Source organism: Arvicola amphibius, chromosome 4 (genome assembly GCF_903992535.2).
Source record: "Arvicola amphibius chromosome 4, mArvAmp1.2, whole genome shotgun sequence".
NCBI lineage: Eukaryota > Metazoa > Chordata > Mammalia > Rodentia > Cricetidae > Arvicola > Arvicola amphibius.
This window is the reverse complement of record NC_052050.1, coordinates 117676703-117694801: the sequence shown is the minus strand read 5'-3', so window position 1 is coordinate 117694801 and position 18099 is coordinate 117676703. Positions and strand designations below refer to the sequence as shown.

The following is an 18099-nucleotide window of genomic DNA, read 5'->3' as shown; positions in this document are numbered from 1 at the left end:
GAACCTACTTGGGGCAGTCATGGACTACTTTTCTTCTTCATTTTTAAACTGAGGTATTTATTTTACCTGGCATTTACTGGATATAGCTATGCTTGAAAACATTTTTTTAAAATGGAGCCACTATCCTATTGTTTCTATAATCCACTTCCAACTCTGTCCTTTCCAAGGTTGCAGGGCTTGTGAATAACAGAGCAAATCTTAAATTGAAGACTCTCTCTAGCACAAAAGCTTCAGCCTACTTTAATACTTCATATACCAAGACTCTACAAATGTATAACACTCAGTAATACAGAGTATACAAAGGTAAATATTGAAATAAAATACAAGTGTTTTGTACATGGAGATTTTTGTCAATTTTCTATGAATCAGTGTTTCAACTTTGTAAAAGCAGAGGGAGAAACATGCAAACCTTCAACAAAAAGAAAACCCAATTGTTTAAAATTTTAAGCCAATACAAAATGAGTGTATGGAGTTGGACATGGGAATACATTTTTAAATGTCAAAACTGGAATGGGGTGGTTAACTTTTGCTGTGGAGTGCCTGCCACCCAAGCAGAAAGAGCTGAATCTTCATTCCAAACACTCTTGTAAAAACTGTGCACAGGAGACTCTACAATCCAGGCTCTGTGAACACAAGAGACAGGGGCATCCCTGGAGGTCAATGGCTGGAGAGTTTAGCCTCATACACAAGTTCCAGGTTTAGCTAAAGACCTGGTCTTGAAAAGTAAAGTGAAACCTAATTAAAAGAAATATCAAATATCAATTTTTGGCCTCCAAGTTTAAATGTACATTTGTAGAGATACACACACACACACACACACACACACACACACACACAAATAGAGAGAGAGAAAGATCATAGGATTTTTATTTTTAGTAGGTGTGTGTGTGTGTGTGTGTGTGTGTGTGCATAGAAGTGAAGAAGTCTTGGTAAGATGCCTTAATCTATCCACAGTAAAGACAGAATCCAATGACCTACAATGACCCAGCCCAAAACCTGTGCCACATCAATTAGATTATATAACATATTGTGAAGTTAAGGGAACATCTTTAGCTCTGTTTTATGATCCACTTCATTTCTCTGAGAGCTGTTTAGACTGCTAGAAACACTGATTTCTCTAAGAGAATCAGTCTGATTGGCCCCCTGCAGGCATGAAAGGCCATTGTTGATACTAGAAATTTCATGTGCAATTCAGGATTATTCTCATGCGTCCTCCATCCCCACACTTGTGTATACACATAGCAAAATTATAGTTTCTATTTGGGGGTGATGAGGCAAAAATAAATTAGAGCCGATTATCTAGAGTATCTATATGTTCTCAAAATTATTTTATTAAGTTAAAGATAGTTATCATAAATGTTTCAGTCTCTGAGACTTAGATGCCTGGAAACAAACTACAGAGTAAGGAAGATTTAAAAATTGAAGCCTAAATTCTATCCAGCTTCATTTATACTACCATTAATCTCAGCATAGAAAACTACCACAGCATGTAAAAAAGTGGAACTTTGACTTTCTGAGTCTGTTTACCATCTATTAAAAATGCTACAAACGCACCATATCAGTGGAAAATTCTTCATCGCAATGATTATATCTTTCCCTACAGTCCCTTTACTCAGTTGACATAAAGCATCTCCTTCCCATCAGAAGATATTTGTTAATTGCATAGCTCATAAACACAGTTTAATTAAATGTTCAAGATGTATCATTTAATCAACAAATCTTGAATGCCAAGAGAATAATTACCCAAGTGAGTGTTATACTTCAGAATGAAGGAGGAAATATTTGTATTTTGTGGGCTTTATTTTGTCTTTTGCTCATACATTTTTGAAAATTAAGAGCAGATGGATATTTAGCCATCAAAAGGGCAGCTTGAAATATGGAATACTATATTATCAAAGCTCCCCAACCAGGGTTTGCTGACAGGAGGAACCATCATAAAACATAACCTTTTATTTCATCAGAGAAAGTTATGCCTGCCCAAGATCTGAAGCTGAACATTCACAAAATGGTTTCACACAAGTGACATTCTATTCAAAACAGCTGTCTGCAGGGAAAATAAATGGGATTTAATCTGCCATAAAATGAATTGCACGATTTATTTTCTTGAGGAAGTCATGCCTTTGTAACGCTGGTGGGCTGAAACAGTTTTGCTTTAAAAAAAAAACCCACATTTCTTCCTATGCCAAATCCATACTAATTCAACCATGTGGAATTTCCCTCTAGAAAAACAACTGGAAAGCCATACTATCGTATTCACCATCAATCTAGTGTCTTTCTCTGTCTTTACATGTGCTGGTTTAAAGTATGAGCCCTGGATAGACTCAGGTCTGAGCCACTTTTTCAGATATGTGGCCTTTGAGGTTGAGATAGAAGCATCTGGCCTCACGGTCCTTTAAAAGTAAAGAATTTGATATACACCAAACTAAAATATTAGAACATAATATTACCATAATAACAAAATGTTAATGATGATACACTCATAATAGATAATAAGGTATTGATGTACTTTGATTTTTTTAAAGACAAGAGAAATTAGGATAAATTCTGATTATGAGATTTGTTTTATTTCTGTTAAATAATTTTCAAACATATGTGCTGTAATAGAACTTACATTGTGCCTTATTACTTCATTTAGTCCCATTAACCACAATATTTATATTTGTGGAAAAAGCAGACTAGATGTGGCCAATTGTGATAAAAATCACTCTGACAATCTACATTAAAAATTTTCACATAAATACTAAAATAACAAAACTTTTAAAATAGCTTCTGTTAAGTGAGAAATATTCTTTTCATTAAGAATAAATAGACTATTATCTCCATATAACCATTTTCAATGACTGGCTAGTAAAGGCAAGTCCATGAAATATTTTATTAGAAATATACACCATAATAATATGTGAAGAACCTTTATCCTAGTCTATAAAGTGAGCACCTACCTGTAAGTGATTTCCATCCCTTACAAAGAAAGCATTTCAGTCATATCATGATGATTAGACAGATGTAATTCTCAGAGTATTCCTCAGACTATGGGTTTATCACATTTACGTTTAGAAAAAAAAAAGGGAAACAAAAAACTACACTAAGTTGAAGGAAATGACAAGGTTCAACTACCATATATATCATTATTTTTGTTGCTTTTGTACACACAGCCATTGTATGAAATTATGTGATTAACCCAAAAGTTGAAGCAGAGAATCTTACCCTTGACCTCTTTCCCCTATATGCACACAAAACCTGCTTGTCCTCTGATTAAAATTCTTTCATGTTTTATGAATGCAAAATAATCCCACTTATGAGTTGTGTATTTTTGTAATTTTTCTTGTTTCCTTCCTCTGCATTGTAGTTTAATTATCTTCTGAACATGAGAGCATGGTGCTGTTTTACAGTTGCATTTGTGGTGACAGAAAGCAATGCCACTCATCATCCAGGATAACTTACGACAAGAAGAGTCAACTGATTTTTTTTTTAAATCACTTTACTAAAATTGCCTATACACTTCCATTCTTTGGAAACATTGGATATCAGAACATTTTCAGTTTCTCAGCGAAAAAGTTTTAATATTTAAAAGCTGTATCTTGTAACATCTGTTTAGTTCTTACTACTTATAAGAATTGACTTTTAATACCATATTTTGATGTACAATAAATTATTCTAGCAATTTTAATATAAATATTAAATCAGCATAACTTCAAGGTAGACTAGCTTTTACATAGAAAGTGCTTGTCTCGTGGTCTAGTGGGGTTGCTGATGGAATGCCAGCACTATATTTTTGTTGACTGTTATCTCAGAAGTTTTATATGCACTTTATGTTAGTATTTCATAATATAAAACAGAAACACATTGATATTCTTCATTCATTTAACAACCTTCTCATGTTGATTATATGGTTCCACTCTGAGTAGTTGTAAAGCTTGTGCTAGCTGATTTGCCTACTCATGGAAATATAACCTAATACATACTTGGAAGTAATGGTGTAAAATGGATGTTGAAATTCAGGACACATCATCATTATTCATGAAGTCATTAAAAATATTACTGATATTTTAGAGCTTTACAAACAATGAAGTGAGGTCTGGGATTTTATGATAGTGAGGATCTTCACACAAGCTTTACATATATATATATATATATATTTCATATATAATACATTATATACATATATTGTGTGCATATATATAGTGTTTAATCTATAATCCCTTTCTCTCTCTCTCTCTCTCTCTCTCTCTCTCTCTCTCTCTCTCTCTCTCTCTCAATCTAATCCATCCATACTGAACTGTATTTTGGAGTTCAGCATGTAGAATTATTGACTAATTCCACAGCACAGACTTAGAGTGTTTTGAAGATAATATTTATAAAACAAAAGAAGAAATTTGACAATGAGAAGGGATCATTACTGAGCTTAAATTAACTTAAAAATTCTTTAATGAGAAGTTAAGACAGAGGTGTACAAACCTATGAAAATGCCAAGATCTATCAAAGAAATGTAGTGGATTAAAATTAAATGAAATAATACTGTCCATTTTAGACTTAAGCATCTGCTGTTAATTATGTACTCAGCAATACAATTAGGCAGAAGCTTGTTCTTATTTGCATAAATCCAAATATATTTTCCAAAGGATATCCTTTGGAAGGGATCCTATTTATTTATCCAAGTTATCACTGGGGTTTTGGTTTTAAATTTGAGACTCATGACAATGATTTGCACTTTTTTATGTGAAATTCCTCTGATTGAAATTTAGAGTCTAATTCATTTGAGGAAGACCTCTGAAATCTTGTATTGCTAAAAAAAAAAAAACAAAGCTTCAAGATGATAGTTAAGCTACTAGCCCATTGGTCACACCTTTGGCAGTAGCTGTCTTATGCAGCAGGTCTTTCTTGTCCGACTTTCTTTGGACCACCAGTCACCAAATAATGACATGGAGATTTCTTATTTTTATGAAAGCTGAGACTTAGCTTAGGCTTGTTCCCAAGTAGCTTTTATAATTTAAACTAACCTGTTGCTATTAACCCATATTCTGCTACATGGCTCTTTACTTCTCCTCCATTCTGTATGTCTGACTCCCTCCATGTCCGGCTGGCAAAAACCTGCCTCTCTTCTCACTTCCTGTCTCTGCCCAGAAGTACCACGTTCCCTTTTCTGTCTAGCTATTGGCCATTAAGGTCCTTATTAAACCCATCAGGTGCCTTAGGCAGGTCTGGAAAAACATTGCTACATCTTCACACAGCATAAACAAATTTTCCACTCTAGAGGGTCTGAGGGAACATAAGCTGGATTTCATCAAAATTACCATAACGGTCCTCTTGTAAAGGTAGTTGATGTCTCTGGCTTTTCGTCCCAACTAGCAAACAGAGAGAAGAATGTCCTGGTGAAACACAGATGTGAACTATCTACCTGGATTCACAATGAAGCATGAACCAAGCTAAGGAAATAAAATATGACTGTGCATATGTGTAGTTGTGATTTTGCGTGTATTCGTAGATGCACAGTGAAACCTGTGTGGGATGTTATGCTGACAGAAATGTGTCTGTAGCACCCCGACCATTACTACCCCTAACTTGGACTTGTGCTTGTCTAAGCATACAACGTCTACGAAATTGTCAGGTTCAAACACACCCAATCTCTGAGGATAAGCCCCAGCTTATTTCACACATTTTAGCGGTTTCCATGGGGATGCTGGGAAGGATGCCTGGAATTTGGAGATAAGCCCAGGATTACTTCTGCTTTAAAGTCATCGTGAAACCTTGTTATAGGACTCAAGTTAAGTTGTGCAAGGTATCTCTATAAGCTTCGAAAGAGCAAAGCTACACACTCACTCACTCCAGAAAAGTGAGCTTTAAAGAGCAAAAACAAGGCAGGGTTGTTCAAAAATTTATCTATGGGTCTCAAACTTAACATTTAAGAGATGGTATGCTTATTTTCTAAGACTGAAATAATAGTTTTCTCTCTCTCTCTCTCTCTCTCTCTCTCTCTCTCTCTCTCTCTCTCTCTCTCTCTCTCTCTCTCTCGTCCAAGGTAGTCTTGTGGAAAGCACCTCAGCTAAGAACTGGTGAGATGCTGACTTGAAAAAAATAGCTTAAAAACTAGGTCAATCCTACTTAGGCAGATGTTTGAGAAAACCACACAGTAATAAAACAGAATTATTCATAACTACATGATATTTTAGTGTTTTCTTTATAGCAGAATGTTATAATTACTGTACTACATACATGTATCAGAAATAAGTATATCTAAGTGATATTTTACGTGTTCTACTAACATAGCTAAAATATTGCCATTCTCATTTTTTGTCATATACTACTGTTCAATTGATAGTCAGCACCTAAAATTTAGGGCAGGGAATTTTGATTAAGTCTCGTCAAACTTTTATTGCCTTTGGCTGAAGGCCATTGCAGGCCATGCAGAAGACATACTCTGCTAAGGAAGGAGGTTGCATATGGAAAGGTACTAGGACTGGAATGCATTGCTGAAAACAAAGCATAAAATATCAGAAATAATTTCCTCAAGGGAACCAACAATTTCTCTATGTCTTTACAGACTTAAAACTTGTCTAGCTTACCTGTTATGAGTTTAAAGAGCTCATAAAAATATGTAAGCAATGTAAGGTTGTAATTTATGAAATTTTAAAAAAGCTAATGCATATATATCCTTATCAGTATACTATTAATCACAACATATCTATTCAATCTATGTATAGATATGTCAAGTTCAAAGAAGTAACTCCTGTCTTGAAGCCTCTGAAAGTAAGACCAGTCTTAGGATATCTTCCTTACCTTATCATAGTGAAAATCATCTTTGGAAATCATTCTGCTAAATGTGCCTTAATTCCATTTGCGTAACACTGGCAGATAGCATGGTCTCCACTTTTAATAAATTCTTGGAGGCTTATTTATTTAACATTTCTGTAATGAGTTAGTAATCTCATATGGGTTATTCCTTCTGTTTAAGTACTCAAAAGTTTCCAAAACCTATGAATTACCATAATTAGTCATCACATGTATTCCAGATAATTTGTTTCTGGGAATAGCTAGATGACAGATGAATAGAAAGATCGAAGCATAAATATGAACTTTGTGGAGTATATTGAGTGCAATTACAAATATATTCTCAAAAACGAATGGAGATCATTTTAGAGCTATAGGGGAGTATGTGGTACAAGCAAAGATGAAGGTGACAGCTCAAGTGTTTATTTTGTGCTTTCACCTGGACATTTGTCTGTCCAAGACACATCATCATCATAATGTACACAAAGAGACATACTGTCTTCTTCCTCTTATAAAAAGGTCTGACCCCAAAAATTTAACTAATATACTCAGTGTGCATAGTTAGATGTAGTTGGTAGGATTATAATATATAATATAGGATTATAATATATATATATATATATATGCCAAATAAAATTATCAAAATGATTTCATAATACCAAGCAAAAACGTGGAACAAGTTGTTTTCCTGTTTCATATAATTTCATAAGTATAAAACAGAAGATTATGGAGACATTCTTATCACTTATTTCTTCCAAACATTTAGTTTTGCATTTCATTACAAGATGTGGCTTACAACTGGATTTTTTTCCAGTGAAGAGCTACTGGGTATAGCAACCAGAGCCCAGGGCAGGCTGCATGCCCAGAAGTACTTGGCAAGAACAAAATAGACTCTTTGTTTTATGTGTACTTTTTGTTTTGGTTTTTGTTTTGTCTTACTAGGTTTGCTTGTTTGTTTGTTCTGCATTTTTACATTTTGTTTTTTATTGCTGCAGTTGTTGTTTTTGAGAGATGAAAAGAGAGACAGGAAAGAGAATATAAAATTGGGTGGGTAGAAGTGGAGCAGATTTGGGTAAAGTTGAGGGAATGGGAAGGACTGTGATTAAAAACAAATAGTCTAAAAAATTAATAATGAAATTAGTAGAATATTTACCTGAAAGTTTTACATAAGCATTCGATTATTTTCCTTTTAAAATGTCCAATAATAAAGAGAAAGATCACCATTACTGTCCTAACTGGCCCTGCTTCTGTTGCGTGGCATCTGTATCAGAAAACACAGTAACCATAGAAAAATGGCTACTGCAAAGTAGCTACTGCACCAAAAATAAGAGTAATTTAGAGACAAGAAACTTAAGCACCATTGATTCTCGTCATCTACAGAATTTCAGCTGAAATTTGTCTGAATATACTCTGCAAACTATGCTCGAAAGACATTATTTTACTGTCATGCATTTCCTGCTGTATTACCACAGGGCAAAAATTCTGTCATAATAAACAGTTTTCTAGGATAAAATTAATTATGCAGAAAATTACCCACACATATACCGCCTAATGTCATCTGCCACCAGTCAACCCTAAAGACCATTCACTTGACGATTTTTCAGCCTTGGATTTTATTGTATTTTTTCTTTTTATAAATATGTCTTTAAATTTATTTAAATACTTATGTTTGTATGAGATAAATATGGATACTTTGACATTATAATAAAAATAAAATAGTGCATTATTTAATTTTAGAGATATATGACTACTACAGTTTTATACTTAGAATTATATTTTGAGATAGTATCAAATATATATTGATCCTAATCAACAGAATGGAGAAACCTCTGTAATCAAAGAGAAATAACCAAGGTGGCCACTTACACCAGAAAAGAATATTGATTTTGTTCAATTTGACATATAAAATCCATAACCTACTGAACTTTGGAAATCCTCCCATGAGTATTTCAAGTCACTCTTCCTCAATATAGCACCCTACGCATCCTTCTATATAACTTGTCCATGCCATGAAAAACATGATGCTTTGTTGCAGATCTAATTTCCAGAAAACACTTCAGCCCTATGATTTCAACCTGGGTTTGCTTCTGTGATGAAATAATCTATTGCCACTCTTTCTTGCAGATGCCATGATGATTAAGGCACCTTATGCAGTACACTATGTTATGAAAATGCATACACACATATATGTGAATATCTTCAAACCTCTTCATCATCTACTTATGCACACTGTGATGGGCTCTCCTATCACTATGTTGTTAATTCCTCATTTCAACCAAAGGTAATTTAAGAATTCCCATTCTCAACGAACACTTTTATAATTTCAACCCCCGCCTTATGAGTCAAACTGAATGAGAAACTTAATGGTAATCATTAATATTGTGTCAGGTTTTCTTTTATGCTGCTATAGCAAATTGTTTCTGTGATACTTAGATATGATAAAAAACTGAAACCATGAATAAAAGTATATATTCCTGTCCCTTGTAACTTGTAATATTTGTGAAGTCACACAAGCATGCCTTGAAGAATGTATCAAACTAGTAAACAGCAAGGCACAATACTATTCAGAAATAAAAACACACTTTGGAAACTTACATGAATAACTTTCTATTGACATGTTCCTGCAACAACATAGTTTCCAGGTTTATCATGCCTGGAAGTGAGCTTGAGGCAATTTCCCGTACTGCCTGATTTTCAATAGAATGCAAAGCTTATTTATTACCAATGACATCTCCAATGCTAGTAGCTACTCATTATGTTCCTTTTGCAATTGTCCGACCTTTTTCTTCAGTCACAACACAGGTAAAACCTCATGATCATCTTTCAGATGGGATGAAAAAGAAACCATCTCACTCTTTTCGTGATTATATGCGATTGCAGCCTCAGATAACATGTTTCCAATGCAGCTTACCTCTATCACTGAAGTCGTCAACTAGAATGATTTCCTCTATCAGACTCTCTGGGGTTCGGTTAATTATACTGTGTACGGTCCGCAGGAGGGAGGTCCAGCCTTCATTGTGGAATGGGATAATGATGCTGGTGTTTGGCAGCCTTTCAAGGTACATCTTGTGCTTACAGCTGGGGAAATAGGGGATGAAAAAGATGTCCAATGTAACACCGTTAGCACAGATCACACTGCAGTCTATTCAGTATTTTATAGACAATGATAAATTTGTGGGTTTGTCTAGTAATTATCAAACAGGGATAGTGAATTACAGCAGATATTCTCTTCATTCCTGAATCTTTATTTGCTCCTTCTCACATACTTTAAAAATATTTCATATCTGGGTCGCTCAAATATTTCAAGATGCTGAGATATTGTGCTCTTAATAAGGCTGATATGTCTTATGTATACATGTGTGTGCACATGTGACTCTTGCACGCGCATGTGTGTGGTGTACATCTGTGTGCATGCATGTATGTGGATGTGCTTGTCTTTGTCTCCACTTTATCTTTTTTTTTTTTTGAGAAAGGGTCTCTTACTGAATCTGGAATATGTCCCATTCCAGCTAGATTGGCTGGCGAGTAAATCCCTGATCCACTTTTCTCCACACTTTCAGAACTAAGGTTACTGGAAGGTACTACTGTGCCCAAATATGTGTGTGGGAAGTAAAGATCTGAACTCAAGTCTGTGCACGTGTATAGTAAGGACTTTACCCATTGACCCATTACCACATGTCACCATACTTTTATTTGATAAAAGTAAGTATAAATCACAACTATTTCAAATAATTTCCATGGAAAGCATAGTTAAGAGTTAAATGTGATTCATGAATAGTTTTTCAAATTAACTTCTTAATAATGCTGTTGATGGCATTTATGACATGATGGGAGAAAAAACCCCATGTCTTAAATGAAAACATAACTCTAAATAACCATTTACTTCTTATAAACCATGTAGATTTAATAACCAAATAAAGTTAGTATTACATTCCTCAGGAAAACTTTAAAAAGAAATCCCAAGGTGAGAGTTTTCATTTCAACACAATCTGAAATAATTTTACTTTATATCCTTATATAAACTATGAATTATAAAGCTGATTGTGTGAAAAAATATTTACCTATAAATATATTTGAATGTTTTTATAAAATAAAAAGTTGGAAAATCATGCAAATTATAGTGAATATATATGAGCTATGAGCTATATATTTATAAATATATAAAATATATTTATATATTGTAAATATGTGAAATTTATTGTAGGGTAACATAAAAGGCCAAAAAGAGATGTAATAGCAATTTCTAATGGACCTGAGTGAGGCAGATGACTTTGCACACAATGGACAAATATGGAAGGAGAGCCCGTATAATGCCATACACATCATAGTTACGACTTCTGAATGAAATCAAAGGTTTGAAGTAATTGTGCTTCTACACATCCATGCATCAGTACTCAAAGAAATTGACTCTACTTCATGAACTGTCACATTCTGTGGTGTTTCGGGAAAGCAAATGACATATCTAGGAAAATAAAAGATTTTCCAAAAACGAAGACAACATTTTGTTCATATCAATTGCTTATGAGCTAAGAAAAGCCTATATTCATGTATATTATTGTCTAAATGACAGACCCATGATGCTAAAAAATTGTGAATAGCCTTGCAAAAGCCAATAAAAGCACAAAACTACGCAAGCCACAGAGCTGAGCTATGTAAGACTAACCCAGTGTCATACAAACTTTCTCTCTTAGAAATATTTTCAATCATCTCAACAAGCATAAACTCAAATTATTATCACACATGAAAAGTGGAAGACCATTTTCAATTTATTCATTCAGTGCTTAACTGAGGGTTCTGTATAAGACAGAATCCAAGTTGGAAATAATCTTAGTTTAGAGTTACCATTGCTGTGCTGAAACACACAACTTGGTCAGGAAGCATTTATTTCTTTCACCCTCCCATACAACTGTTCATCTTCAAAATCAGTGAGAGACAGCACTCAAGCAGGCTAGGAACTTAGAAGCGTGAACTAAGGCAAAGGCTATGGAGGGATGCTGCTTACTGCCTTGCTTCCTCTGGCTAGGTTAGCCTACATTCTTACAGAGCCCAGGACCACTAGTCCAGGCATGACACCATCATCCACTAAGAGGTGGGGTGGGCTCTACCACTAATCACTAATTATGAAAATGCTCTACAGACTTACCTTGCCTACAGTCATACCTTATGGTGATATTTTCATCATGGAGGTTCCTTAATTAGGTTTCAGATAATAAACTTGTATCAAGTTGATATAAAACTATCGAGCACAATTGACCCCTTGTCAACTTGACACACAATCACACCACTGTAAAGCCACAACCTTTCCTTTCTTGTTCATCCACAAAAATCACACATTACTATAAACATCACAATATAAAACATTTTGCAAACTTACAAGGTCCATGATCTTACAAGTTCACTTTAAGAATACAGGCTCTTCATAAATCCCAAAGCCAATTTTAACAACCAAAGTTTCTTTTTAAAACCAAAAGTCTCTTAGCCCTGTGTTTCTAGTAAATAAAAAGTAAGTTTAATACCTCTTATTTCAAGAAGGAATGACCAGGGCACAGCCATAATCATATCAAAGAAAAACCAAACTCAACCTCCAATATCAGTGATTCACTTATGTGCTTCTGGGATCCTCCAAGGGTCTTGGTTCCATCTCAGGCTCTGTCATCTGAAGAAGCACAGCTTGCTTTCCAAGGTTAGGCAGGCTCTACTCCATTATTGCTGCTGTTCTTGGTGACCATCCCTTGTTACTGTCATCTCCAAAATGCTGGGGTCTCTTGCTGAAACTAGGCTGTACTTTCACCGATAGCCTCTCCTGGGATCTCTTCATTGTGCCAGCCCTCAAATACTCTGAATTACCTATTTAATCCTGTGTCTTCAACTGTTACTAAGGCTTACTATACCTTCACCAATGGCCTCTCGTGGCCTCTCACAGGACCAAAGCTTAGCTGTTCTCCATAATTCTTTCATGAGTTCAAGATTCTTACAAAACCAAATCAGCTGCTGGAGGAACGTATGCCTTGGCCACCTCTGCCACACAGCTTCTGCCCGTTGACTGCCAGGAAACATTCCTAAGGAGAAATCACCCTCAGGGATGCTGATCACTTCCAAATCACTGCCAAGTAGTACACTTCAATTGCCTCAGTAAAGCAAAGGGTTCATTTTAGTAGTACTGGTCTTTTACTTACTACAGCTGGTTTTTCAGCCCCAGCTGCCCAGAACCACAGAATCTAAATTTAAAGTAGCAAATGTGCAACCACTCTGCTAGTCTTCAAACAACTCTCAAACCTTCTTCTTGAGTAGCATAAGCCACACATCTATCATGTGTACGTCTCTCAATACTCCTTCAAATCCTCACAGAACTGCCTGCTAATCTTTGAACACTCAATAGTTTTCTTGCCTAAAGTTCTGAAGTCCTCCCACAATCCTCCCCAAAATAACACAGTCAGGCCTATAGTAGCAATGTCCCACTCTCGATACCATTTCTGTCTTAGATTAGGGTTACCTAAAATCCTATGGCCAAAGACACTTGAGGAAGAAAGGTTTTATTTCACTCAAACTCCCAAATTACAGTTTATTTATAAATAAAAAAAACAGTGGTGACAGGAACTCAAGGAGGGCAGCAGCCTGGAGGCAGGAACGGATGCAGAGATGCTGAAGGAGTGTTACTTCCAGGCTTGCTTCCCTTTGCTTGTTCAGCCTGTTGTCTTATGGAAGACAGGACCACTAGGCCAGGAGTGGGACCAACTATAATGGAATATGCCCTCCCTCATCCAACTGATAAGTTAAACAAATGCTGTACAAGACTCCCCTACAGCCCTATTTTAAAGATGCCTGTCTTTAATCTACCATTGCTTGTCTTGTTTGACTTTAGCCTGTGTCGAGTTGACATAAAAATATTCAGCACAGAAAACAATGAATATAATGAATATAACTTTAGGACACTCTCAATAACATAAGAAATGCAGAATAAGAAACTCTGTAACATTTGCAATAGGATGTATAATATAGATGTTTAATTGCATACTGCAGGCTAAGACAAGATGGTCCTTAAAGCAATTTGAGATGTCCTCTTGAATTTAAAATATTCTATCTTGGTTTTCTATTTCTTTGATGAAACATAGACTAAAAGCAACTTAGATGAGAAAAGGGCTTCGATGCCTTACTTTTTATAATTAATCTACATAGCAACCAAGGCAGGAACTCCAGTCATGAATCTAGAGGCACGAAGTGAGGTGGGGGCCATGGAGAAAAGCTTCTTTTTGGCTTGGTTTGCATGATTTACCTTTTTTCCTCCCTTATACAATCTTTGGTCATCCACCTGCCCAGGGGTGGCACTGTCAATGTCGTGTTGAGACGTTCCATATCAATCATAATCAGGAAAATGTGACGTGTGCATGCCAATATGGCAATCTGAAGGGAAGAAACTCCTCACCCGACTTTCCATCTACCTACTTTCTGTTAATTTGACAGAAACTAACCAATACAATTAAAAGTCAAAGGTGGTCCGTAGAAGGAATGTTCAAGGTATGTTTTCAAATAGAACTGCCATGATTCTATGCTTGGGAAAAGAAGACAGTGAGAACTCTCATGTCTTCTGAACATATCAACTGATTTAATGAATTAGGGAATTATCTAGGAATTAGGTATTATCTTCATAGTTTAAACATTTTATGATTGAGAATAACATTAGTAAGCTCAGGTTGGACAGGAAAGGGGTCAAAATATCCTGTAATTTGAAAACAACATTCATTTGTATACATTACACAACCATCTTTCATCCACCAGTCACCTACCAGGCGTCTGTCTAATCAGTCACACACATCCCTCTACATCTGTGTGTAGTTTAAGATAAGGATCTGTTTTGTAGGGTATAGGGATGAAGACAGTGGTAGAGTGCTTGCTTACTTAGCATGTGTAAAACCTTCAGTTCAAACTCGAGTTCCTGTGGAAAAGACAATTATGTCAAAGATTTATTTCTGGAGGAGCGTAAATAATGCCTGTACACCTCAAATAAGCCCTTAGCACTTACTTTCTCAGTACAAGTCATGTGCCCTACTCTAAAGTTCAAGGATGGAACAAACACATCCATGGACATCTCTACATTGGGGAGACCAGATATTCTGAGAAGAGTGAATATCTTCTCAAACACAAATCAATTAATGAAGAATGAGAGCTGGAGAATTAGCAACCTTCTGAAGGGATAGCTCTAAAGCACGTTCTCAGCTGTCAGAGTTTCCCTCACAGGTTGAGTCTCAGTTGCCTCCAGTGAAGAGCATCTTAACAACACACTGGATTTTATCTCTTCATGGTTCCCATCTGTTCTCCAAGAATGTCTGCAATTATTTCACAGAGAAGAAAAGTTCTAAAACTGTTGCAGTCATTTTTTTCTCTTAGGTCTGCTTCTACAGTGAATTCAATCTTAATCCTGGACATATTAAATTATTAAAATTATTGTATATTTAGGAGTGGCAGTCCTTAATTATAAAATGATCAAATTAATAAATAACACTTATTTTGTGTACTTTGGGGCTAGTACTGAAATTTCAGGTTTATTTATTTATCCCACTTTGATGTCCAGCTTTTAATGGCTGAGGTTTCGGGAATTAGGAATGTTCATTTCTTTCAACACTCTTGTCTCTTTCTGTCTCTGTCTCCTCTGACATCTGCTGTGTCTCTCTTTTGGTCTTTTTTGTATATCTCTGTCTGTCTGTCTGTCTGTCTGTCTGTCTGTCTGTCTTTGCCCCCTCCACTAACTTTCTCATACTTGGACTCAGGTAGCTCAAGTTGACATCAGAGATACTATGAAGTCAAAGATAGCTTTCGCATTCTAATCTTTCTGTCTCTATCTTCCTTGGTCCTGTGATTATAGGAATTCAGTGTGTGTCTTGCTCTCAGTTCTCTTCTAAACTTATGCTTTGATTTGTCTCTGCCTATAAGATGTAACTATAAGGTTCTACTAAATGTGTGTATAGTACATAAAGGAACTAATTATAAATAAGAGATTACAGGTATTTAAACTGTTTTCTTTCTATAAAACCATGCAATTGACCTTTTACAATTAAGCTACATTACAAGGTCATTGCTAACTCATATCTGATGACTGTTTCTCTGATACAGAAATCATAATTTATAGTAAAAGTAGATATGTAGAAAAGGCTGTTTTGCCAATGATATGTGGTAAACTTGACACAAACTAGAATCACTTGGGAAGAAGTAGTCTTTTATGTATGCCCTCATAACAATGTCTGGTAGGCAAGTCTATAGTACATTTTAATGAGTAATTGATGTGGCAAGGCTTTGTCCATTGTAGGTGGTTCCATCCCTGGGGTGGTAACCCCGGGTGCTGCAAGAAAACCTGGCTGAGCAAGTCGTGAGGAGCAATGCAGTAAACATAACACCTCCCTGGCCTCTGCATCAGCTCCTGCCTTCAGGAGCCTACTGTAACTTCCCCCAGCAATGGAGTGTGGCCAGAACCATGTAAACTGAAAAACCTTCCTTCTAAGTTCTTCATGTTCATGAGGTTTTATCACAGCAATAGAAACATAACAAAGACAAAAATTGGTACTAGACTGCAGGGTACTGCTGTGACTGGCCTGATTGTATATTTGTGGGAGAAATGTGGTAGCATTTGGAACTCTGGACCATAAAAGCCATTCATTGCTCAGAGCTTAGTGAGCTATTGTGGGAACTTGGAAGGTAATCCTGATAGCAATACAGATGATGGAGGCCTGGACCGAGAAGTTTCTGTGTGAAGCAAAGAATGCTGGGGACTTTGATGTAGTTTTTTGAATTACTAATATTTGGTTCTGATCAGTAGGTGATTAACAAGAGACCAGAACCACAGAAATGCAACCGTCCATTTACTGGTACCATTGATGCTGATTACCTGGAGAAGAGAAATTAGTGGCAATTAAGAAAAATAAACACAACCAATGTACAGATTGAAGAGGTTGCTTCCATGTATTTAGGAAGATATATGTATAACAGCAATGAATGAAAAAGAGAGGTCACAAATTTGTGAAAGAGTAAGGGGGTTTAGAGGGAGGAAAAGAAAGAGGTGAATGATGTAATTATAGAATAATCTCATAAAGAAAGGAAAAATTAAGAAGAGATTCATGGTGATTAAGAAGAGACACCCAGCACTGAGTCCAGTAAATCTAAGACTATTTCCACAGGGTCAGCACACAGAATTTGTGGCCCAGAGCGACAAGGGCGGGTCTCATGCTGGATACAGCAGTTGGCAATGTGTATGAGCCATGCAAGTGATACTGGCTATGAAGGAATTAAGTAGTAACGGGCAGCAGCTGAGGCTTATCACTGAGAGGCAAAGTTGGAGCCCTGAAAAGAGGCTTTTGCTGAAAGAGTACCCTCCATTGAATTAGGACTGCAGAGGTCAATGAGAGTTTAAATGTGGTGTCATGTGGCAAAGTCAGAGACCCTTGAGGGAGCAGGAGAGGGTGTTGGTGAGGGCATAGTCCAGTTTACAGTATGGGACTCCACAATTTTGGAGACACTCATACCAAATGATGACAGCCAAGGACAGCAGCAGTCACAAAGTGGATTTCTGTCTACTCTCAAGAGCAGAGCAATCCTCTGGGGTTTAGAGACTAGTGGGTGGGTTTCAGATGTTAAGCACAGAACCTTTTCTTTGACTTTGCTTTGATTTCATTGTAACTGCCCTGGTTAGGCCCTCTTGGAATACAAATGTATTTACCTCAGATATGAGTGGACTGCCTGCACTACCACCTGAGACCAGGGTGTCATGCAGGCCCAGGGTGTTGCTGAGGGCCATGTCTGGGTACATGACCCTGTACCGTCCAGGGTCCGGACTGACATATGTGGCTCTAGTTACCACCTAGCACCATAAAGAAGTCCAGGGTCAAACCAGAAACCTGAGCCTCGGTTGGAGTCTGAGGACCAGAATGCACCAAAACCTCAGAGATCTGTGCTGCTACTCAGTGATATGGCAAAGTCCGGGCCCAAGCTGCAGTTGAGGGTAATGTCAGGGTTTGTGGACCTACTGCAGTTTGGGTCTGTGCTGATGTCTGATGCTCCAGGTACCTCTGAAGGCTGCGCAGACACCAAAGGTCAAGGACCAAGTTAGTGTCTCGGGGGCCATGCTTCCGCTGGGGCAGTGGTGACATCTAGACCCAGCAGTAACTTAGGACCATGGTCTCCACATGCTGCTGGGGGGTCTGACCTGAGGTCCAGGTCCTGCATTGCTACTAATAATCACCTAGAGGCCCAGGGTTGGAGCTGCAACCTGAAGCCAAGCGTTTGTAGTATCAGGCGACTATACAGCTGATTGAACCATTCCCACCCTCCACACATATCCAGGATGTC

At 36.7% G+C, this 18099-nt stretch overlaps 1 protein-coding gene across 1 annotated transcript in view; it reads right to left on the bottom strand.

The window, feature by feature from the left end:
- Galntl6 (polypeptide N-acetylgalactosaminyltransferase like 6) overlaps window positions 1-18099 on the bottom strand; it is a 1112723-nt gene that overhangs the window by 599213 nt on the left and 495411 nt on the right. Inside the window, exon 4 of the mRNA XM_038327381.1 lies at window positions 9677-9843. Coding sequence (XP_038183309.1) covers window positions 9677-9843 — 167 coding nt within the window. The remainder of the gene's footprint in view (window positions 1-9676; window positions 9844-18099) is intronic.